Source organism: Trachurus japonicus, chromosome 22, assembly GCF_045865225.1.
Source record: "Trachurus japonicus isolate A0001 chromosome 22, Traja_1.0".
Taxonomy (NCBI): Eukaryota; Metazoa; Chordata; class Actinopteri; order Carangiformes; family Carangidae; genus Trachurus; species Trachurus japonicus.
This window is the reverse complement of record NC_140928.1, coordinates 11,589,230-11,612,964: the sequence shown is the minus strand read 5'-3', so window position 1 is coordinate 11,612,964 and position 23,735 is coordinate 11,589,230. Positions and strand designations below refer to the sequence as shown.

Below are 23,735 nucleotides of genomic sequence, written 5' to 3'. Positions count from 1 at the left end.
GGGAGTAAATGGGACAGATGGGTGCAGACGGGAGCGGAGGGAAAACGCAGTGAGTAGACAGACAGAGACAGGAAAGAAAAGTTCGAGATTGGGTTAGAGACAACCGGAGAGAGCCAGCAGCCACTGAGACACAGATATTTGGAGAGAGAGAGAGCGGGGGCAGAAAGAGGGGGATAGAGAGAGAGAGAGAGAGAGAGAGAGAGAGAGGGAGTAATCAAGGAGAATCAGGACGTTTCCTCTGTAATACCCACAGGCCCCGGCTGAGCCCCAGCTCCACAATCCTTGCTGATTGGAGGGAAGGGTTTGTTTGAAGAGGAGGTCAAGACCATCAGTACCTTGTTAAGGAAAAGTTGTGTCCAGAGGAATGAAGAAGGCTGACTCCTTCCTGAGGAATTCATAGGGGGATAGTGTGTGGTGTGTCAGTGCATGTGTGTGTGTGTGTGTGTGTGTGTGTGTGTGTGTGTTTGGAGAAAGCACTAACGTTGAAGAAGTAAGAGACAATGTTTTTGTGTGTGCGTGCATGTGCGTATGCGTGCATGTGTGTGTGCATGCTGATATAGACACTAAAAAGGAGCAGTGGGAAGGAGGAGGAGGATTCAGATTGTGATTTAAAGAGGACCCATCAGCCCCCTCCTCACATAGTTTCTAAAGCCAGGATAACAGCACTGGCATTCGCCGCAATAATGCATGACAGATGTACATCAACCGTGCTCTCTCTCTCTCTCTCTGTCTGTCTTTGTTTCTCCCTCCCTCTCTCTCTCTCTCTCACTCACTCTCCTTGTGTCTCTGCCTCCTCCCATCTGGGCCCAATGTGTTGTTGGTGATGGGCACCACGCATCTAAACATAAACCACACACAAAAAAAGAAAAGAAAAATGGAGAGAAAGAAAGAAAGACAGGATTATGATCTCGTCCGAGGAGACGTGCAGTTGAGCACCGACATGGTGTTGATGTCAGCTCAAACATGGGTTTGTGCTTTGTTTTGTTTTGTTTTTTTACGCTCTTTGCATTGACAGACAGGACCACCTACATTAGACAGTTCACGTGTGAATAAAGTGATGGAGCTTCCTTTAATATTTTTTTTTATAGTTTCTGTCGTATGTTATCAGAATTTCTCTGCATCTTGCTAAAATGTGCATCTTTCTCATTATGTTATCAGTGTTTTCATGCAGTCAGGCCTCCTTTGAAAATGAAATCAGCCTCAGTGGCATTACATAACTGGAAGTTAATATGTCCAAGAGCAGGAGAGACTGCTCAAAGACAGTATGGACTCAGCTTTTAAGATATAATCCATTTGAGAAAGTATTAGGAGGAAGTCAAGTCACAACTTATGAAACTTTGCAAACATATCAAGCCTGGTGAAAATGAGTCTTGTTTTGTTTTTTTAAAATTATGAATAGCATTATTCATCTCCAATCACTTAAATGCATATGGGTCTTAAATGTAATTCATGTTGTCTGGGTTTTTGCAGAGGTTGTCTGACAAAAACATCTTGGCATGTCAATTTTTATGAATTCCTCAGAAATCTTATTTTGATATTTGATATCCCAAACTTCAAATGTTTGTTTAATTTCCTTTTTTAGATTAATTAATTAATTAGATTAATAAGTAAAAGGAATAAGATTTTAAAACATCACCCTCCGTAAGTAGTTCAAATAGTATTCATATATGTGTACTGTACCTATATTGCCAAATGCCCAAGTCATATGCCGACATAAACTCTACAATACAAGGGTAATTAATTTACCTATAGCTATCCCTTTATCACACAACCTATCATCACTGTGTTTAGTAATTAGCTGACTGAGGATTGTCAACCTGTAAAACATAATGTATTATCTATTTGGTATAAAATCCAATATTCCCCCACACTACAGTATATGTTCTCTTGGGACCCATAGGAGGGAAATTAGAGTTGGGAATTGAACCTCAGTAGTTTTATTGTTCCAGCGAAAAAGAAAAAAAAAAGTGAGTATAAATGCAGTGGAGTGGCCTGTATGTGGTGTTTTCCTGTTTGCTTGCGTTTCTGTGTTCAAACAGCAGAGGGCAACACGCTCACACTGTAAGATATTAAGTTTCCCTCCCCTCTCATTATCACTCTCATACAAAGGTCCATAAAAATCCTGCGGTTCTTCCACGGAGCTCTAACCAGCCTCCATAGGAACCGAGCAGCATTTTCACATCAACCCTTAATTCAAAAAGTGTGTTCACAAACAAACAAAGTCTTTTTGTTGGAGTCAGACATGCATGGGTTATTTTATGTAGAGATGTAAAATCCAATGCCAAAAGGAATCTAAGCTATGGTTCTCTCTCATTACTACAGAAGAGGAAGAGAGGAGAGAGAAGTATACCCATAAAGAAATAAAAGAAAAGGAGAAATAAAGACAAAGGAGGAGGAGGATGGCTGCAGCAAAGGATGGATTAAAGAGACTGATAAAAGGGAGTCACTGACAGCGCAGAAATGTGCTGTGTCATCATGCCTTTGTGTTTTGTATTTTGTTTTATGACTTCCTTGTTGCAGTTAATAGAGATTTGCACAATGCCGTGCAACAGGCACTTTATCGACATGGGAATTCATGTGAAAGAAACAGAGCACATACCATAAAGGTAAAGCCCTTTCCACCCCAACCTGTGGCCCATGCTGCATATCATCCTCTCTCTCTCTCTCTCTCTCTCTCTCTCTCTCTCTCTCTCTCTCTCTCACTCAGTAATAAAAATAATTTTGAAAAAAAAAAAAAGAAGTTGTATCAACACTTGTTCAACACTTTTAACTTCAAAAGTCACAGTTGGCCGTTGAACAACATGTGCATCCCAGATTCCCAGCCGTGTTCGTCAGTGTTTTGTGTCCCCCTGGAAACACCATCAATTATGATGTGAACATTTGCAGCACATGAGTTGTCAATTTAATGAAGATGTTTTCTGAACTTGTTTGGATTTTGACTGGTGCATGTGTTTCATTAAGTTGCAATGTGTTGATTTTCTCAGGGCCACTGTACTTCCCCCACTGCTGTCAGCTGCTCCTCGCAATGTCTGATTATCACAAAGCAATCTCTGATTTCTTGCCTCTGCACAATGATGTTAGCCCTTTACGTAAGAAAAAAAGACTATAGGGCTGTGTTATGTTTATTTACAAGATCATGAAGTGCAGATATCTAGAGAAAACATCCGTCATCTCTGATTACATTCCCGTACACGTGCTTTTACTGTAACACACCTCTCATTTTCTTGTTAATCACAATGAATCATCAGGTATATGAGTCACATTCAACGGTGTTTATTACATATAATTAAGGATCAGGTCAGACACTTCAGGCATTTATACCTTAATTGCACCAGGAGAAGTTCACATGAATTCTCTCTGTAAGAATATGTAAAGATCAAATAACCAAGATATGGAAATCAGAATTCATAGCCCTTCCTTCCATTGTCTGTACCGCTCTTATGTGCAGGGTTGTGAGGGGGGGATGGGGGTGGGGGTTGGAGCCAATCCCAGCTGATATAGGGCGAAGTACATCCTGTACAGGTCAGCAGTCTATCACATGGCTGACATATATAGACACACACTCAAATTCACACCTGAGGGCAATTGTACATGTCTTTAGACTGTGGGAGGAAGCCGGAGAGCACCCACGCAGACACAGGGAGAATACGAGAGGCCCGAGGCGTGGAAATCAAACCTCTCGCTGAGAGGCAACAGAGCTAACCACAGTATTACCTGCAGCCCAAATTCGCAACATATAAGTCCAAAAAAAAGGTCAATGTAAAGAGACAAATATATAAAAAGTCCCATTTATTAATTAATTTTATTGCATAATTATGCTGTAAAATATTGTCTTAATCTTAAATGATCTCATTCTCACTGAGATGACAACCAAAATCTCACATCATTATGGATTTGTTGTTGCGTCTTACATGAGAGACAGAACTCATATTTTGGTGAAGCAGCTGATGTGATGCAACCTGCCCTGGCACTGCAGTCGTTTTATGCTTCCACGTTTTTAATGTTGTTGGGTGTGGCGTGAGACGTGAGTGATATGTAGACTTTCTGACACTTTATACCTGATACTGACTGAAAGTATGCTGCAGTGCAAAAAAAAAAACACACACACACCCATTTAAAACATCCAGAGGGCTGAGAATGAGATGAGCGCTGCAGTATTAAGACAGTGTCGAGGTGAGACAGGATAAAGTCGAACATTAACCTTCAAACTCTATGTGTATTTTTCCACTTGATAAAATGTTTCAGAGTGTCTGTGGGCATGAAAAGAACACAGTGTGGTTATAATTAACGTGTCTCCCTTTATCACAGATGATCAAGAGATCAAGGGAAGCAGTTTATTGAGTCTACACTGGGAAAATCTTTTTTTTTTAACTCATCCACTCTGTATTCTCCATATGTTCCGAGCATGCACTGTGTTTGTTTTCTCACTAAAGCACATTCATTGTGGTGAATTGTGCCAAGGGTGTGGTCTGTCATCTATCTTCCCGTTTGGCATGACAGGATGTCAAGGTACACGCCTGAGGTCCTGTGGTGTTTGACGTGGTCAGGATGAACACAGACACAACAAAGATCCTTAACATACCTGGAAAATGTATCAGGTGAAGGTGGGAGATGGTCTTTACTCTGAGCAAAGGAGTTTAGGGACAAAAGGATCTTACAAAGGAGCACAATGGAAATAAGCCTTTAAGCTTTTTTTCCTCAGCATAATCTTATTAAATTCCTTATTAAGCTTAAGGCTCATAAAGGAAGGCTTAATGGTTTTCATTCCACTGGCGATAGTGAAAGTAGAAGTTTATGATCCTGGATTTAGTCATCTGACAAAATTATCTTACCTTAACTTTCACATATTGGCTCCTTTCTGGAGCTTTCAATTACACTTTATGGTCTTCATTAGCTAATGGAGTCGGGATTTTATTGAATTTTTATGTCGTTTTTAGATCATGAATGAGCTCACATTTCAAAATACAAACTGCTCAGGTAGGTGCCAAGTGAACAAACTCTAGCTGCAGAGGAAGACCATGGCAGTAAAAGTCCACGGCAAAAACAAGTGTGGGCCTTGAGTGATTGTTACTGACCTGTCAACATTATATTGCTACATGTACTCACTTAAAACTGCAGTGGACATACAGTATTTCACACCACATATTAGACATATATTAAAGACATGAAATAAGTACTCAAAAGTACTCACAGTTACATTGTTCTTTTACTTCTCCTTTTTGAAAAACAGTCATCAAAAGTATTGGGCAGTGGTTTCATCAGTCCTCCCAGCTGTGCCCTCATTAGGAAACATGTCGCTCTTAAAGTTTTATCCAATTGATGTGGATTTGCAGTTTTTGGTTTTATTGGTACTTCTCTACCATTGGAAGAGTCAGACAAAGCCCAATTCTGCTGAACAGTTAAATCTCTGATCACAAAGACTAATAAACACTAATACCAGACCTATGATGCTGGATCACCCTCTCTCTCTCTTTCTTTCTTTTTTCTTAGTTTTAAATGAAACATAGTTGGGGATAAATGTTCTTTTTATAGTGAAAATGTGCCCTTCCATTTGTGCTGTTTTTGTATTGCATCTTATTTGGATTTATTTATGTCCCACCAGCATGTTATTATGGACATCATGTCCTTATTGCTGGTGTTTGTACCTCAGCTCTGTGAGCCTCCTCTTGGTCATTACCGGATGGATTATGATACAGTATTTATTAATTTATCATCAGAAAGTGTGCACCTGCCACTGACAGTTTGTACATATAGAAGCAATGCAAAGATACAATTTTCTATTTATTGTATTGATTCCACTGCAACTTTTCTTTTTGCTTGTATCTGAATCTACTCTTTAGAGTTTGGTTCCTTTGTTTGTTCAGCCTTTCGTCTAATGGATTTTAGTGTCAGTGTTTACAGCTTTCTGATTCCTGCATATGAGTCATATATCTCAGCTCTGTTGTTGTCCTGCTGCAGCATGTCCCAGCTCTACACAGTCTCTGACCCTGATCACTTTCAGTTTGAGGAATGCTGCTCCTGACTCGCTGCCATGCAGGTCTCTGAACATGCGTACAACAGCCCGCACATTTGTTTGTAGTGTGCCGGAGAAGTTGCAGAGTCATGTTGGTGCAGAAATTCCTCCCCTTCCACCACCTCCACCCTCCGCCCCCTCCACCTCCACCTCCGCGGCCTTTGAACGTCTGCCAGTGGCGGCGCAGCTCGGCAGCGACGCTCACGTCTCCGGACGTTTCTTTCTCCGTGTAGCGCGGCGGAGGACGACGACGCAGCAGCAGCAGCTGGTTTCCTGACAGGACCCGGAGCCTCAGCCAGCGACCGATCGACTGACCGGGGGAAAGACATCCTGTGGCCGGACAACTCCTGCTGGAAACTCTCACAAGTGATAAATATTGCTGTGATAAGCTGTGATACGGAGTTTCCAGCGGCTGCAGCCGAGCTGTAGCTTTAGGTGAGTGAATCTGCAGCGGTTCGACTGTTTGGAGGAGTTGGACGCTCGGAGCGGACGCGCCCTTTCCTAAAATCAGTGTAAACACAGAAAGGCTTCTGGCCGTGGTGTGAATGTTTCATCTTCAGAGCAGCAGCACTCGTGACTCTACTTATTCTTACAAGCTGCTACACCAACATCGTCCGTGTAGAGTTTGTAACTGTGCTGTCGACCAGTCACTGACTTTGTGTCGGTTTGCTTCCTCCGTAGTGCGCAGACTCCCAAAAGGGAATTGAAACTTAAGCTGAGCTGCTGTGAGCTTCTTTTGACACTTGGAGGCTGTTGTAGCTCATTTGTTGTGATTTTTAATCATCCTCTTAAAAATTGTATTCTAATAATCGATTAGCCAAGTTTTATTGATCTTAAAAACGCCAAATATTCTCTAGTTCCAGCCCTTTTTTTCTTCTCCCAAATGTTGGTTGTCAACAAAACGTGCAATTTAAATAAGTCACCTCGGACTCTGCTGTTATTTTTTCCCCCATATTCTCTGGCATATATTAATAAAACAAAAATACTACATAATCATTTAAAAAGAAAGGCATTCATCATCATTGATTGTCCCTATTGATTTATTAATGTTTGGTCTCTAACATTGAAAACACTGACAGCATCCTAGAGCCAAAGTAGTGCCTTTCAATCTCTTATTTTTAAGAGATATTTAGAGACATTTAAAAAGAAAAAGAAAAAAAAGCCCAAAGCAATTATTTTCACTTGATAAATCCTCTGACTAGTTTCCCTTTTTATTATTCTAAAAGAGATTTACTTTTCCATGCTTTTCTTTTGGCAAGCAAAGGCAGGAAATTCTCAAGGAAGCTGAAGCTCACCTTTCAGGTTTTTTGTTTTAAAAATGACTGAAATGATGTCACCTTTTGATTATCAACACAGCTGCAGATCAGGTTTCTATCAGTCAAATAAAAAATGAAAGTAAGATGACTGAGCAGCTTTTAGATAAGTTCACTAGTTTTATTTGTTTTTTATCTGATAACATGTGACATGTTTTTTTTTTATATGAATGCATGTCATAACCATCAGACTGGTCAGTAACTGTTTTCTTTTAGATGTTCACGTGCACATGTTGTCCTTTTTCCAGACAGATAAGGAAGTGTTTCTTTGTTTAGTGATAAATCAGCATACTGCAGCAATGTACTTACTGTGTATTCAATGCTTTTGATACGGTCAAGTGTTTGGTCAGGAGGCAGCATTGGCCAGTTGTTGTTCGTCACCCTGAAGATTTATGTAAGAGTGTGTAATGTGCAGCGCTTGACTGGAGTTTCCAAACATCCAATGTCCTTAGAGGAACCTTTTAAAATTCTTCAAATCCCCAAATTTATTGTGTTTGAAAAATCAGAGGATCGTCCGGTTTGTGGTTGAGTTGTGAATCTTAGATAATTGCAGTGCTTCTATGATGCTCTGTTCGTCTTCTCACGGTGTCATTCGGAGCAAAAGGAAAATCACGTTTTTTCGTTTATCATCAGCAACCTTTGCCCCCCCCCCCCCCCCCCCCCACCCTTCAGTCAGCTGTCAGGGCAGATGAACGATGACATGGCAGAAGAGCTGGTCACCACTGTTACAAAACCTTTCAAAAGACACATGGTCATTGCCGCTCAGCAGTTTGGGACAGCGTATTTTCCAAAGGGTAATTGAGGGTATTCACATTCCTGTCAGACGTCCTGTGACATGTGATGTTACAGTATGTCTGCAGGTCAAAGGTCATTGCACAGGCCGTCGGCTGTAGACTCTGCAGCTGTATCATCAACCATCTGCCAACAGAAAGGGTCTGTAAATGGTTAACTCCTCCTCTCTCTGTCTCTCTTCGTGCCAGAATCTGTGACTTATGATGATTCATTTTCCATATTTAAAAGCACAATTGTCTCCCGATGAACGCTGTGGAGCTTCTCTTTAACGTCACTCGACAAGTGAATCACACTCTGACACTTTTTTATCAATGGAGCACCAGCAATTTGCTCACTCCTCCTTTCACTAGCAAACAGCCATTTTGAGGAGCAAACACTACAAGCACCTGTAGTGTTACCGGTCAGGACCTTGGTCAAACAGGGATTATGAAACCTCACTGAAATCAATAAACTGGTCCGAGCTTGTGTCACTGTGTTCGCACAGGGTTCCTGCAGGCTTGAGTAATGCTTTATATAGTAGCCAAGCTCTGCACACTGTGTTTACACAGTAATTCACTGTTAACCCCCTTAAAGCCTGATCAGGGGAGTAGGACAGGCTGACATATCCACCCACAATGGCCCTTTATGGAAAACTGAGAAGCTCTCTGTATTAATGTCTCTCACTTCCTGTCTTTTATTCACTCACTTCTACTGTTTTCTTTTTCTTGCTCCTTTTTCTCCTGCCATCTCTCTCTCTCTTTCTTTTTTTTCTCTCCGGTTCACTCTCTTCCCTTTCTCTCTCACACATTTGGTCATATGACCAGCGAACAGGCTGAACAGATTTGATTGTGCAACCATGCAAAGCTGCACTCTACCAGACCAGACCAGCAATAACTGTTTTATGCGGTTTAAACAAAAAAAACAAAACAGTATCTGACCAGTTTTGGTTGAGACAGAAAAACAAATGACAGCAAACTGCAGGTGCTGTAAGTGTTGGGCTGTGATTCTCAGAGGGTCACTGTGGTTGTGACTCCGGCTGGTTCAGCATTTGTACCTTTCTTGCTAAAAATGGATCCGCTGCTATTGATTCCAAGGCTCTCTTCTAGGCAGAGAGATGCACTGTCGCTGACGGGCAGCATAGCAGGCGTCTCTTCTTGCTCTCCAGCTTGAGAGCTGATTTGTTCTGCTTCAAGCTGTGGCAGCGAGTGACACTCTGGGGAATGCAGAGATTTCACATTGCTCTGGGTTTTCGATGCCATGCAAAGAGACGCACTAAAAAGCATTGCAGCGCCACATATTTGAGCATTTTCAGGGTAATTCTCGAGCACTGCAAATGTAAACCCATTAGAAATACACCGGATCGGTATCTGTGCCACCGCTGCTGACTTTATTAAGTGGATCGAGTGTTGGCCGAGACATGACCAATCCACATTAAACACAGTTTCTGTGTGTGAGAATCTGTTTCCACTGTTAAATTCAGTCAGTCACACTGAGCTGAGCCCACTCAGTTTCAAGGACCACAGCTATCCCTGGTCACGTGACCTTTCATAGAAATGAACCCAGTGGCTTCAATGCCATGACGTTCACAGATTTCACATTAACGTCCGATCAGTACTTTGTATCAGCATTTACCACAAGGTTAAGTATCAGCTGGGGACGCAGGGTCCTCACGTTGAACTAAATGTTGTGGTGCATCTGTCTGACCCATGTGGAACAAAGTTAGAGCTCTTTTAAAAGTATCTTTCTCTCTGACATATTGGACACTTGGGACAATGTTATTTATAATTTGTCCACTGTGAACTGATGAGTTGGTCACATTTCTGTGCTAAATGAATTTAAGGGATCCTCCCTTATCATAAAAAGATAAATTTAATCTTATCTCAACAAGACTGACACACTTCAGTAGTAGTTTCTATATGATTCATGTGAAGGAGATGGTTTGCAGCATAGCTTTGTTTTGATTCAATGTTTTTTTCCACTGCCTGTAAAAGTCTGTATGGACAGGTTTTGTACCTACTTGTGATACTTTATTTGTTTGGCTCTATTCTGAAGCCACCCTCTGAACCAAACAATGAACTGGTTTAATCTGGATGACACATCGTTGTGATTTGGGAGGTGTCTGTGTCAGCTCCTCTGTGAGACTTCAATCACCTGTAACGCCCTCCTCTGTAGAGGTTCACTGAGGCAGGCATTTATGTTTTTGTTTTGGAAAAACATGTTTCCAGTTGTTGCTGCCGTCTCCTGTACTCAGGCCAAGCTAACTCTCAGCCTATCAATCCTTTAATTTAACTTTTTGCCTTGGCATTTAACCAAAATTATGTTTCTTTGAACTATCCCTTTAAAAAGTGACTCGGATGAAAAAATAGCTGATATTGTCTCCTTTGTTTTTTTGTTTTTTTTTAGCAGAGTCATTAGCTGTCATTTGCCTTCATGCTAACTACCTACAGTGCACCACTTTAATTTAGGGGCATATTAATTGGCAAAAATCTAATGAGACTCTTAATTAGTCTTCAACAGAGACAGGTGCACCACTAACACCCGTATAATTACATTACACTGACAGAGTGCTTACATCATGTCTGCTACAGGTACCTAAATGCAGTGATAAAGATCTTTTAATGAAATTGTCTTAAACTTACCTTTATATTTAATTTATAATAACATTGGGGTTTGAAAACATTTGATTGTTTTAAGTACAGCAAGTGATGGATATTTTTCACCTCCACCAAGTAGTCTATGTTTTCACTTGTTTTTCTATTTATTTGTTTGTTCTTGAGCAGGATTGTGCAAAAAGTACTTTAGTTTTGTGTCAAAAATGAGTCTGCCGTGACAGTAGGCAGTGAGTATATTTGTTAATTCATTTTTTTAACCACATACCCAAAGAATAAGTTGCAACATGGAAGTGAATGTTATTTTTAGGAAGCAGCGGAGTGGCAACTACCCCTCTCGGGCATCTGGTGGGAATTCATTCATACCTTCTGTCACTTTAAATAGTGTGAATGTGCGTCCTTCATGTTTTTCAGGCGGCTGCATATCTGCTGAATCTCAGTCACTCCTCTTTGACTCACAGGCCGAGGGTGACTATTCACGGTCTACTGCTTGGCTGAAGAATTTAAAGTGGTGAGAAAGAGTGGAAAAAGGAGATTGACTGGGTTCAAATAAACAAACTTTGAGGAGCTGAACCAGCTCTTTGACGCCCTCTGTGACCTTGCAAATAGGATTCTGGTGAAATTTGCAATGGTTAATCTTGATAATTTGGTCAGAGATCTGCTTGAGATTTTTTTTTTTTTAACATGCACAAATGAATATCTGGTTTTCAACTATAAATAAGTTAAAAAATAAATGAGCATACATGATCCTCATAGAGTCTAAATGTGAGAATGATTTACTTGTAAAATTCCTTGCCCGGAAGTAACCCTATTGGAAATACACTGACAATTTCCTCAGGCCAATGTAGTGGCATAAAACAGTTAACAAGAGTATGTCTTCTCTGTTCTAGCTGTAAGGAAGTGAAACTGTGAGTGTGTGACTCAGACTCCCACACATACGAGAAGGAAACACGTGAAGTTTTGATTCCATTAGCTTCTTTTCAAACCACTGAAAGTCTCTCATATTTCTTCAGCTTACTCTTGTTTCTCTCTCTCTCTCTCTCTCTCTCTCTCTCTCTCTCTCTCTCTCTCTCTTCGTCTTTGTAGGATAAGCAGCGCAGCAGCAGACGGGGTCCTTGCCAGGATACATCTGATTGTGCAGCTACACACATTTGCCAACCACTTCTCCTCCTCCTGTGGAAACGAAATTGCAGAGGACTCCCCGAAAAGTCAGAATGGATTACTTTCAAAACCCTGAAACCTGTAAAATCTGGACCAACAGCAATTTAATTATCATGGCTTGACTCATGCTTTGGGAGCTGTCTGTTCCTGACACAAATGCTGTCAGTCATGTTGGAGCCAGGACCTGTGGATGAGGGAGTATTATGTGGTTCACCATCAGTCTGCAAGTTTGTTTACCCTTTGTGCTTAAGCAGAGAAATATATGACCTCAACCTATTTTTACGCAGTAACTGGCTTTTCCTGTGGACTGCTTGCTCTGCCTGCTGGCAGTTTCTGGGATCACCAATGGATATTACACAATTTACAACCTGACTTCCTTGGGGAAAGTCAACTTTCTGAAGAGATTCTTGTGTTCGAATTTGCATAAAAATGGAGAAACTGAAGACATCTGCTTGCTGGAGTCTTCACATTGATCAAATAAAGACCGAAAGAATTTCCTCTGTTGGAAGTCCAACCCCAGTCGGATTAAAAAACTCCACGCTTTAAACTGTTGAAAACTTTGAAACAAAATTGAATAACTCTGGAGTGCTCCCCTTCCTTTCCTTTCTCCCACAATGCATTGTCCAATGAGGAAGAGACGCCCCACGCGTAGTTCTGATTTCTCAGCTATCGCGGTTCCCTCGATGCACGGCTCCGGGTACCTTGACTACACGGTCGAGACCCACGCATCCAGATCCATGAAGGTCATGGATGAGTTCAGGCGGCAGGAGATGCTGTGTGACCTGGTGCTGCATGTCACGTACAAGGACAAAACTGTGGACTTTAAGGTGAAACATCCTCCAAATTAAACAATCAAAAAGCATTGTGTGCCATTCTGGACAAAGTTGCAGTTACGAAGGTCAACCTCATTATGGAGGCTCAAATGTACCGAAAGGTTATTAGACAAGTCAAAAATACAAGTGGGTACATCGGTCAATAATATTGTGGTGTTATAGTGATACTTCTGATAATATGATACAACTCTGTGTTATTTATAACCTGTGTGTCAGTCACCATACACCCAGTTAAATTAGAATAAGTACCCAAAATCTACATTGTGTTCCCCTCTACTGATGTTTATGTATCGGTGTACACTGTACCAGTACATTGTTTATACAAAGGTTTTACCAATATTCAGTATTTATGTTGTTACATGATGAAAATTTGTCTGCAAACACACTCTGAAGTCCAAGACGCAAGACATGCACTGCAAGAGAGAAGGATAAGTTATGAAAACATGAGCGTGGTAAAACTCAGAGTAGCGCTAAGTAGCAGATTATGTTTATGTTGACTTGCCATTGGTTTAACGGCTTTATTTACTTTTGACTTGTCTGATAATCGTTCAATTTGTTTTTGTCAGTTCTGGGCCTCCATAGCGGAGAACTGTTTGGTTTTCACTCAGTGACACAAACACAGTGAAGGCCCTGTTTCTTAATCAGTATATGTATTTTTTCTTCTCAGGTGCACAGGGTGGTGCTGGCCTCCTGTAGCCCTTACTTCAGAGCCATGTTCACCAGCAGCTTCAAAGAGTGTCGCGCCTCCGAGATCACGTTGCGCGATGTTTGCCCCCAGGTGGTGGGAAGGCTCATTGACTTTGCCTACACCTCCCACATCACAGTGGGAGAGAAATGTGTGTTACACGTTCTTTTGGCTGCGATGAGGTAAACATACATAAACAGTAGCACATGGTGTTGGAAAAGCTAATCCCGAGTTAAACAGACACAGATTTAGATGCCTGTATCTGTGTCAGTCTGCTAATCTAATATAAGCAGTGATGTTTTTCCCTCCCTTTTCTCCTCTTTTCTTCAAGATATCAGATTGAAGACGTGGCCAAGGCTTGCTGCGATTTCCTAACTAAGCACCTGGAGCCATCTAATGTGATCGGCATCGCCCGCTTTGCCGAGGAGATTGGCTGCACAGAGCTGCACCAAAGAAGCCGAGAGTACATCAACACACACTTTAATGAGGTGAGATGCAAATTTAAAAAGCACAATGTCACATGTGCATCCGGTTGTTCGTTCCTCTTTTAGATGTGGTGTCTTTTCTGGTCCTACATGGCATTAAATAATCTCTCATTAAATTACACACATTCACACAGACACATACCTGTGCGGCATTAGGGATGTTGTTTGTGTAGATCAGTGTTGTTTAACTGGCTTCGAGGGTTCATCTCTGAAAAAGCACATGTAGCAACTCCGTCTGCAAAAGTTCAGCTGCTCAAATTTCTTTGTTTATCGTCCGTTCAGCTCGCATCAAGTGATAGCTGCGCCCTCATGGCTCAATCTACTGCAACTCTTTGACCCTTTAAGAAAAAGTGTTTGTTTATACAAGAGTGAAATTACCATAGGTCATTTGCCGGTGACCCCTCATTTCCTCCCCCAGATCATCAATAATTTTGTCGGTGTGTATTTTCGTATCATCCTCTGCCTTCTTCTCTTTGCACTGAAGTAACACAGTCTTGGTTACATCCGGCTCTGTTTTTAGTTCTCCTGAGCTTGCACTCTGCACAGTCTGCTCTCCATCAACTTCAGCTCCTCCACCTTGGCTCTCAGCTCAGTGCTGAGGTCAGACTGGGAAATAGCTTGAACCTAAGTCCCCAAACAGGCACAGGGTCAGCTCTACCACTTTGTTCTGATAAGTGTGGAACAGTGCAAACTTTAATTATTGTTACAGATTACAGAGCGCCTACACCTAATTTACATGTTGTCAGTACAATGTCCATCTCCTCCCTTTTCCTGACAATTTTAAAATGAAAGGTATGTATCTTTTATCACTATAGAACCTAACTACCTTTTCTCAAAGTATCTGATCATGCTCTCATGTCCTTTTGTGTCCCAGGTGACTAAAGAAGACGAGTTCTTCAGTCTGTCTCACTGCCAACTGCTGGAGCTCATCAGTCAGGACAGTCTGAAGGTGCTCTGTGAGTCTGAGGTGTGTGGCATTGAAAAAGCTCATGAAAACTTGACTAACAAGCATCCTAAGTGTTTTTGTATTGGTTGATGGTTTATATTGATTAAAAGGAAGCAAAGTGATGGTTCTACCACAATGACAAAAAGCCACTGAAATGTATACTACTAGTTGTGAATACAGAATATTAATCCAAGTTCTGACCAGATTGTTTCTAGATGTAAATATCATACTGACTATATCCATGCCAGGTGTATAAAGCCTGTACGGACTGGGTCGGCTGGGACATGGAGGGTAGAGCCCAGTACCTACATGCCCTCCTGAATGCGGTTCACATCTACGCTCTGCCTCCCAAGTTCCTGAAGAACCAGCTGCTGTCCTGTCCCATCCTCAGTAAGGTAAATTACAACCTTATTTTTTTCTCTCATAGAAATGCAGAGATGAGATTTGTAAAACACAAATCACCTCATTCACAAATGCGTAACATATTTTCTTTATTTTCTGTCCTTTATTTTATCTCCAGGCCAATTCCTGTAAGGATTTCCTTTCTAAAATCTTCCAGGATATGACACTGAGGAAGCTACCTCCTGCACCGAACCGTGGCACTCAGCTCATCTATGTGGCTGGCGGGTTAGTTAACTTTTACAGCTTCCATTGTGGACATTGTTTTGCTCTGCAGTGCACAAAAGTTGCAAACCTTCTCTTAGACCCTCTATAGGCTCATTTCTGATATTGATTATCAGAAACTGATGCTTTCATGTCCCCTCACAATACACATGTGTGCAAAAAAAAAAAAAATCATGTGAAATGCCAAAAACCAGCTCATAGATCCAGACTAGAGGGTGTCTCAGTCTGCCCCCCGGTGGCTGTTAGTTTGTTATCCACTCTGTCTTCTTGACACAGGTGCCATGCTCTCTTAGTTTATGTATAAATCCTCCTATTCACAGTGGCTTTCTACATTTCGACCTATTTTTGTCTAACAAAATGAAAAACATAACTTTACTCTGCTGATACTAGTTCTCCTCTAGTTGCACATGGACATTACAACATTGCAGCCACAGGTGGTCTTGTCCTAAATCACACATGGGTTTTCAAGCTTAAGAACTAACGCGCTATTTCATTAACTTTTGCATCTGTAGAAAAAAATCACAGCAAAATTTCATGCATATATCAGCATATCCAGTCACTGGCCTTTTTACCTAACTGTTATTTTTCACAGACTGTACATTTGCTCTACATGTTATCTTATTTAATTTCAAGATCATATGCCATATTCCCAGTAAAAAAAACTCCTCTTTTACACTGACCATTCATCTTATCTACTCCTCATTTCTTTATTTCCTTTTCCCTGCTCAGATACCGGCAGCACTCTCTGGCCTCCATGGAGGCTTATGATCCCAGGAGGAATGTCTGGCTAAAACTGGCCGACATGGGCTCTCCGTGCAGCGGTCTGGGAGCCTGTGCGCTGTTTGGACTGCTCTACACTGTAGGTTGCACCAGTTATGTCATACCACCAAAGGATGGCATACAATGTGAAACTCAAATACACTATATGTGTGGGACACTGGTTGGGTCTTCTGCCTCCGTACCGGCTCTCTTTCTAAACCGTCTTCTCATAAATCCAGGTCGGGGGCAGGAACCTGTCGCTTCAAAACAACACAGAGTCCAGCGCTCTGTGCTGCTATAACCCAATGACCAACCAGTGGAGCCAGAGAGCGTCCCTCAACATCCCCAGGAACAGGGTCGGGGTGGGCGTGGTGGACGGCTGCATCTACGCCGTCGGAGGTTCCCAGGGTTCGACGCATCACAACACAGTGGAGAGGTGAGGCATCTCTGACGTGTTCACTGTGTGTGCTGTGTGAGGGAGAGAAAGAGGGAGGATTTATTTGTTCAACATGGCACTCGAAAAATAATTCGATTTTAATGACATCTTATTTGCTAGAAATTGATGTAATGGGAAGAGATTTCCTTCCTCCTATGCACGCGTTGTGAGATTAAGTGCAGTTACCTCGGAGTAAGTATAGATAATGGCAGGAGAGAGATCAAATGAATAGCTGCCATTCAACCTGAAGAGCAGCCGCGAAGTTCTCAGGTATCCCTCTTAGCCTAATTAGACGACAACATGGGCGGTTTCAAAACATGTCGGGACACACTTCCCAGGAATGTCGATAGGGTTTGGGAATGCTTTACAGCAGGGAGCAGTTCTAATGCTGTTAAAGTTTCAATCAATTACTCAAATAAAGAAAAACTTTCAAATCTGAGAGTGACAGAATCTTTTGATAGGCCTACCATTAGCTCTCTTTTCCAAATCTAAAGAACTGTACTTTAAATGTAACCTCAGTACCCGTTCATATTGAACGATATGGAAATTTAAAAGATACTAGTCACTAGAGAATTATTAGAACTCATTGCAGGCCAATTGGAAGGCTTCTCACGAGAAGCTGCTAAATATAATGAAAGCTGTTGAAACTATTGAAATGAAAATTCAATGCAAAACACATCAAAGCAGATTAGAGCATTCTTGGTAACAGTAGTTGGCAGGAAAAGCCTCTGCTCCTGACGACGGCTCCCAAACGAAGCATCCGAGCCACAGGCGGAAGATTCAACAGGGATTCGAAGGTTCCTGCTAAAGCGAGTAAAGGTCCTTGTCGCGGGTGTGTTCAGCAGTAACGTCGGGGATCAGAGAGCAGGGTCATTGGCAGCACAGTGACCCACGAAATGACCTGCGTTTGGTGCCTTTCTCAAGGGCAACTCACTAGTGGTGGAGGGCAGGTGGTAAAACATCAGCTGCCGTCCTACCTGCACTTTTCGGACGGAGGAAACCGAGTGCCAAAAACTGAGCCAATAACCTTTGAATCATTAACCAGCCAGAGAACGTGCTGTCCGAGCTGCCTCGTCCTGATGGATTCAGTGTTGTTGTACTCTGTTATTGTTCGCGGAAGTGCCTTAATATAAATAAACCTGATTTGACTCGGCTTGACTTAAGAGCTCAAGTCCCACATTTTGGAATGAGGCCTGTTTTCTAGCAGAGAAACTCCCATACCTGTTACATATGACATTAGAGCCAGGGGGATGGCTAAATTAGCTTAGCAAAAAGCTCTGTCCAAATCTCCCACAAATTAATACAGTTTGTTTTTGTTTGTTTAATCCTTCTTAAAAACCAAAACAGTCTCAGAAAGTAAGCAAATATATTTATGTGGATAAGATTACGAGCTCTACCTCACAAAAAAAAAAAGTTAAAGACAATATATGAGATTAATGTGACTTTTAAACCCATTTTTTTCCAAAACACTGTGGGCAACTTGACGTCTGTTGGGCCACAGAGCCCTGTAGACTCTCATGCTCATGGTGGTGTTACAGCCTCTTTGGCTTCAAATAAAGCTCGTCAATAGTTGCCAAACATGGTTGCCAGCTTAACCTAATCCACTTAAAATTGACTGGCTCGTGTAGATTGAGGAGGTTGCTGCTCGCAGCTGTTCCCCTCTGAAGCATCTGAACTTTTGCAGCACTGACGCTCGTTTTACTTGATTATTTTGACCGACTATTATGTAATGCCATCAAGAACTGACAGCACGTCATTGCTACATTCACTACAGCCTCTGGACAACCGCTGTTTTCACTTGCAGGTGGGATCCAGAGTCCAATCGCTGGTCCTTTGTTTGCCCAATGTCAGTGGCTCGTCTAGGGGCCGGCGTGGCGGCCTGTGGGGGGGCTCTGTACGTGGTGGGGGGATATGATGGACAGAACCGTTGGAACACTGCAGAGAAATACCAGCCTGACTCGAACACCTGGCAGCAGCTGGCTCCCATGAGCACTATACGCAGCGGACTGGGTGAGTGTGTGTGTGTGTGTGTGTACACTTCTGTCTTTATGTGGATGGATCTGATATTTAAATAGGGGATGGAGACATTATTGTGTTGGGCAAAAATGTTATTGTATGTGTGTTTACCAGTAGTCTCACTTGATATCTTGGTCTGTATGTGCGTGTTCTGGCCTTTTAAAGGAATAGTTCAACATTTTGGAAAATACCACAATAGACTTTTTTGCACATTAAATGAAAAGATTGATACCCCTCTCTTATCTCTAAATCCATTATAAGGCCATAGGCAACAATTAGTTATCTTAACTTAGTTTAGCTTTGCTTATCCTAACATAGTTAGGGTTAGCAGTATTTTCAAAACTCACAAAAGCTGATAGACTACTTGTACTGATTATGTGCAGATTAAACAAATGACATATGTTAATGTTTTGTAGAAAGGTTTCCTTTAATCAGAGCTAAGATTGCTGTTTCCATATTTTTATTTTCCATGCTAAGCTACACCACATGGCTGCATGGTAACTGTACAAATACATAAGTGTGGTGTTGATCTCTTGGTCGAACCCCCAGCCTGAGAGAAAATAAGGTTCCTAACAAGGTCCACCTGTTCCTCCGCCTTTCTCCCTCTGCCTGCGTTTTCAGGGTTGGTGTGCGTGAACTCGTACCTGTACGCCATCGGAGGCTACGATGGGAGGAGCCAGCTGTCGTCTGTGGAGCGTTACAACATAGCCAGGAACGTTTGGGAGAGCAGGGCGTCCATGCAGTACTGTCGCAGTGCACACGGAGTGACAGTTCACCAGAAACGCATCTTTGCCATCGGTCAGTTATGAAAGACTGAATATCAGTTAAATAAAAGGGACATATGATCACAGATCTCATGTGATCTTTTACCCTAATTTTTCACTTGTGTCTAAAGTCAACTCTGATATGTTCCATCTCTAATGACTACATGAACCATTTCTTGTCCTAAGGCCCATTATAGCTTATCTATAGAGTCTGATGAAGTGCTTAGTGAAACGTGTTATCAGAGCTAATAAAATGTCTGTGATCATTTTTATATATATATATATATATATATGGTCTGAGTGTTGACAGTTGTGTTGTATTTTTATGAGTTTTATTTTGTATCACACGTTACTTTAAACTTAAGAGACTTAAACAAGTGAGCCAGAGAAAAAAAAATACTGAAAGACTTGAATAATTTTGATTCATTGGTAGACAGTCAGGTCAGGAGGTGACCAGTTTATACACTCCACTGTACAGTGCAGTGTGGGCTGCACTGTTTTATTTCTAATGTGGCTCAATGACTCAGTGTTGCTTAATTTAATAGAGGAGCGTGTGGTTCAACTGTTAAGAGTAAACAGATCTGTGTAGGCAAATGAAATGTCAGATCATAAAGTAATAACAAACTACATCTCCAAATTAAATTAATGGAAAACGAAAAAGTAAAAACAGCCTTTTAAAAAAATGATTTGAGGAATCCATTTGTGAGCTGAAAAATAAATTGCAAAGTAATTGAATTTAATTATTCATTGACACAACTGTTGAACAGTCCTTAATTGCTTCATCAACAGCTTCATTAAGCACGTGTGTGTTTCCGTTGCAGGGGGTTTTAACCAGCACGGCTTCCTGTCCAGCATCGAGTGTTACTGTCCAGAAAGAAATGAATGGACGTGCATAACTGACATGCCCGTTGGACGCAGCGGCATGGGCGTCGCTGTTACCATGGAGCCCTGTCCTGGCAGCCTGCCAGAGCCAGAGGAGGACGAAGAACTAGCCACGTAGGACGAGGACGAAACAGAGTTCCAAGTGGTGCTGCTTTTCAAGAGAGGGTTAAGTGCATTGAATACAAAAAAAACATTCCAATAAAAAAAAAACTCCTCATATATCCCCACCTTCATGGGACCTGCTTGTGTTGCATCATGGGGTTGTGCTACTGCTGGTACAGTGTGAATTGAGGAGCAGGAACTACACTGTATCTCTACATCTGCTGGGGAACAAGTGATACAGAAAGAAAGACTGCTGGCATGACAGTCACCCCGTCATAACAAGGTGCTACAGATGTAATCTTAATAGTTCTATTTAATTTAATGTTGTTATTCCTTCGCTGCTTTTAAATCTATTTAGTGTTCAAATTTATAAAGTGGCCTCTCGCTGGCCTTCAGCGTCCTAATTTCTAATTCCTCACTTTGTTTTATTTACACCTCTACCTCTGTCTGTGTCTCTGTCTAAATGAGCACTTTTCTTATTTTTCTTCATTTTTGTGCCAATGAGGATTCACCCAAAAAGTGCTATTTTTTTTTAAAACAAAACATTTTATTGATTTTTTTTTTTTAATTCACTATTTTATTTTGTGTTTCTGCAAATGAAGTTAATCAAATGTGTGAACGATAAATATCTTATGTCTGGGCCATTTGTTCAGCATTGTAATTCACTTCTTCCTCATAATGCACTGATGTAAGTAAAGACAAATGTGTTTTACTGACCTCTGGTGATCTCAGTTATTAGGATGCATCCACTCACCGTGCAGCTGTGGTGTTGTGACAGCATGTGTGCTACCACTAGATGGTGGAATAAGTCCAAAAACAGCTGCACACTGCAACAAAATAGGTTTTGTCTGTTTTTGTCTGTTTTTTGTTTTTTTTCTGTGTGTGTGTGTGTGTGTGTGTGTGTGTGTCAAAGAACTCCCATGTCAGTGACATCTTCAAAATAACAAAGCAGAAGAGTAAGGGCCTTACATCTGTTTATATCTTGACAAACCATGACACACTCCCAAATTAATCTAAATCTGGATTGTACACACTAGGAGCAGTGATATCCTGTTTGGATAAAGAATATTTGTCCATGTTTTATGGCTCAGTGAGAATGATTAGAGCCAACCAGCAGAGCTCTCGCAGCAACCTTTATTTCAGCGGTGCTGTAGAAAGACAGTGGGTTACTGGAGTCACTACAGCGTTAGTCATCAAGTGCAGACGTCACTTGTGTGTTTACTTATCTCCCTCTGCACTGCTGTTCTCTATCTCCTCCAAGGCTCACCTGCAATTATCCCAGCAGGCCTCCAAAGAAGACAGTTCTGGACGGAGCTATTATTCAAATACAGCCTCAGTCATCTCATCATGTCGAGATTTCTGACAGAAAGAGACACCGACAGTGGAGAAGGGGGGGAAAAAAAGGCTCCTGTTTGTTTTATCGCTCTCCTGGAATAATAGGGAAAGCAGGTGATTGTGGCCACATGTTTGCTTCCCTTTGAGTCTATCTCCGATTTCAAACTCGTGGACATGCGGCGCATTGTGAGCGTTCATTATTGACAAAGCAACCTGTTGGATGGAGCAAAAGGCAGAGGAGGAAGCTCTGGTTGTGTGTGTTCAGGGGCCCCAGAGAGAGAGAGAGAGAGACAGAGAGAGAGAGGAGACGGGCGAGGGAGCAGAGGGCTCTTACTCACTACTTAAAGCCCCACATAAGAGCAAGTGACTCACATGGCGGACGCATGACGCAGGCATCTCGCTCACATTTGCACATGGATACACAAATGCATGTGCGCCCGTACACAAACACATTTGTTCTTTATCTGTCACACACACGTATACAGAGACACGCATATGTGTGTGTGTGCACACTCGTGCAAAACAAAGCTGGCTGTCTCTTATTCACAGGCTGTGGAAACAGATTTGCCTCAATGTGTTCATTGTCTCATGAGGGGAGAGGAATACAGAAAGAGATGTAGCACTGTACGACAGGGAGATCTGCCTTCCATAGAGATTCAGCGGAGGAAAATTAGTACACACACACACAGACGCAGCTATTATACATCTTTTGCACACTCGTTGCACTAATGCGCAACTGTTGGAGGAGATGATGTTCCTCTGACAGAGCAGAGAAGATGTAGGGTCTGAGAGCAGCTGCTGCCATCTTGGAGAACTGTAATAACAATTTCTCTCTTCATTCTTGTCCACAAACTAAAATGAATGATTGGACAATCGTAACTTAGGTACATAGTGTTGTAGAGTTACACAAACAGATGAGAGAGGACCAACAAACTGGTCCTGAAAGTGCAGTAGAAGCTCAGCGTGTCTTCTTCTTGCATATCTTGAAGTTTTGAGCACCGGTTGCGTCCTGTGTGCTGGAGAAGTGATGATCTGATCATCAGTCATTGCATTTTAGTGCTTGCAACTATACATCATAATGAAATGTGCATGTAGGCATGAGAAAAGTCAACAGGAGCTCAGCTTTAAGTAACGTATAGTATTTTGTAACAGGAAGCTATCACGTCATTTTCAAGTCTGCTCACAGGTTGAAGGAAGCGTGAAGGGGCCCTAGCAGCCTGTACAGTGACTGCGTATTACATTAAGGCTTATCCTGCTGGATGTGGCTTATTCGGCCTTATTTAGATCTGCACACAGGCGGGAGGTAGAACTGAGCCTCTATAGTATTTGAAGAGGTGGGGGGCTTTAATGCTAGTGGGGCCTACAGCTAGATGTGTGTAGGTGTGACCTTGGGAAGTGATGACCTCATCAACATCCCTGCCTGCAAAGCTAATCTGTTACATTCTGAAGGATGCTCCTACGATGGAGCCACCCATGAAGGTGACATTGGTGAGTGGGCTGGTGGTGGCGTGGAAACACACCCCTCAGCCAGGCAGGCACGCGCAAAACCCATTCAAATGAGGATTACATGCACGCAGATGCATGTGAGCACTGTACACGCATGCAAATACTGCGACCACGTAAGTCATTCGACATAGACACAAAGACGCATGTGTACCGTCATGACCAAACCACTGTCGCCCAGATGCCTGCAGCAGGTGTTGCAGCATGATGACGGTTAAAAGGTCAGACTGTTCTCTCTAATCTGACCCCTGATATTGCAGATTTCCTGCTCTGACGCCAACACAAAACGCAGCACGGTTTTTTTTAAACCTTTATTTTTCCAGGAAATGTTTTCCACAACTTTCTCTTTCATATGCGGTAGTTTTATCCATGATGTGACTGAGGATCTGAGTTGAAGCAGTTGTGACTTTTCCCCCCAATAGTTTTGATAATGAGAGTGCTTCAGCCAGTAGCTGATGCTGTGCCTTGCTTGTGCCTATGCTGGCTCAGCCTCCCCAT

At 42.0% G+C, this 23,735-nt stretch overlaps 1 protein-coding gene across 1 annotated transcript; it reads left to right on the top strand.

Annotated features, from left to right (window-relative positions):
- Positions 1–6,187: 6,187 nt before the first annotated feature.
- keap1a (kelch-like ECH-associated protein 1a) lies at positions 6,188–20,927 on the top strand. Its single transcript, XM_085768437.1, has 12 exons — positions 6,188–6,448; positions 11,793–12,694; positions 13,368–13,567; positions 13,717–13,873; positions 14,745–14,837; positions 15,065–15,211; positions 15,337–15,443; positions 16,170–16,299; positions 16,439–16,635; positions 18,440–18,645; positions 19,273–19,449; positions 20,237–20,927. Exons 2-12 carry the CDS (start codon positions 12,482–12,484, stop codon positions 20,413–20,415), a joined length of 1,806 nt encoding a protein of 601 aa, XP_085624563.1. The 5' UTR covers positions 6,188–6,448; positions 11,793–12,481; the 3' UTR covers positions 20,416–20,927.
- The last annotated feature ends 2,808 nt before the right edge of the window (positions 20,928–23,735 follow it).

Excerpts from the sequence above, each read along its gene's own strand:
- keap1a (XM_085768437.1), top strand. The coding sequence starts at position 12,482 with ATGCATTGTCCAATGAGGAAGAGACGCCCCACGCGTAGTTCTGATTTC. Across the intron at positions 14,838-15,064 it reads AGGTGCTCTGTGAGTCTGAG|GTGTATAAAGCCTGTACGGA; the intron begins GTGTGTGGCATT and ends TATCCATGCCAG. Across the intron at positions 19,450-20,236 it reads GAAACGCATCTTTGCCATCG|GGGGTTTTAACCAGCACGGC; the intron begins GTCAGTTATGAA and ends TTTCCGTTGCAG.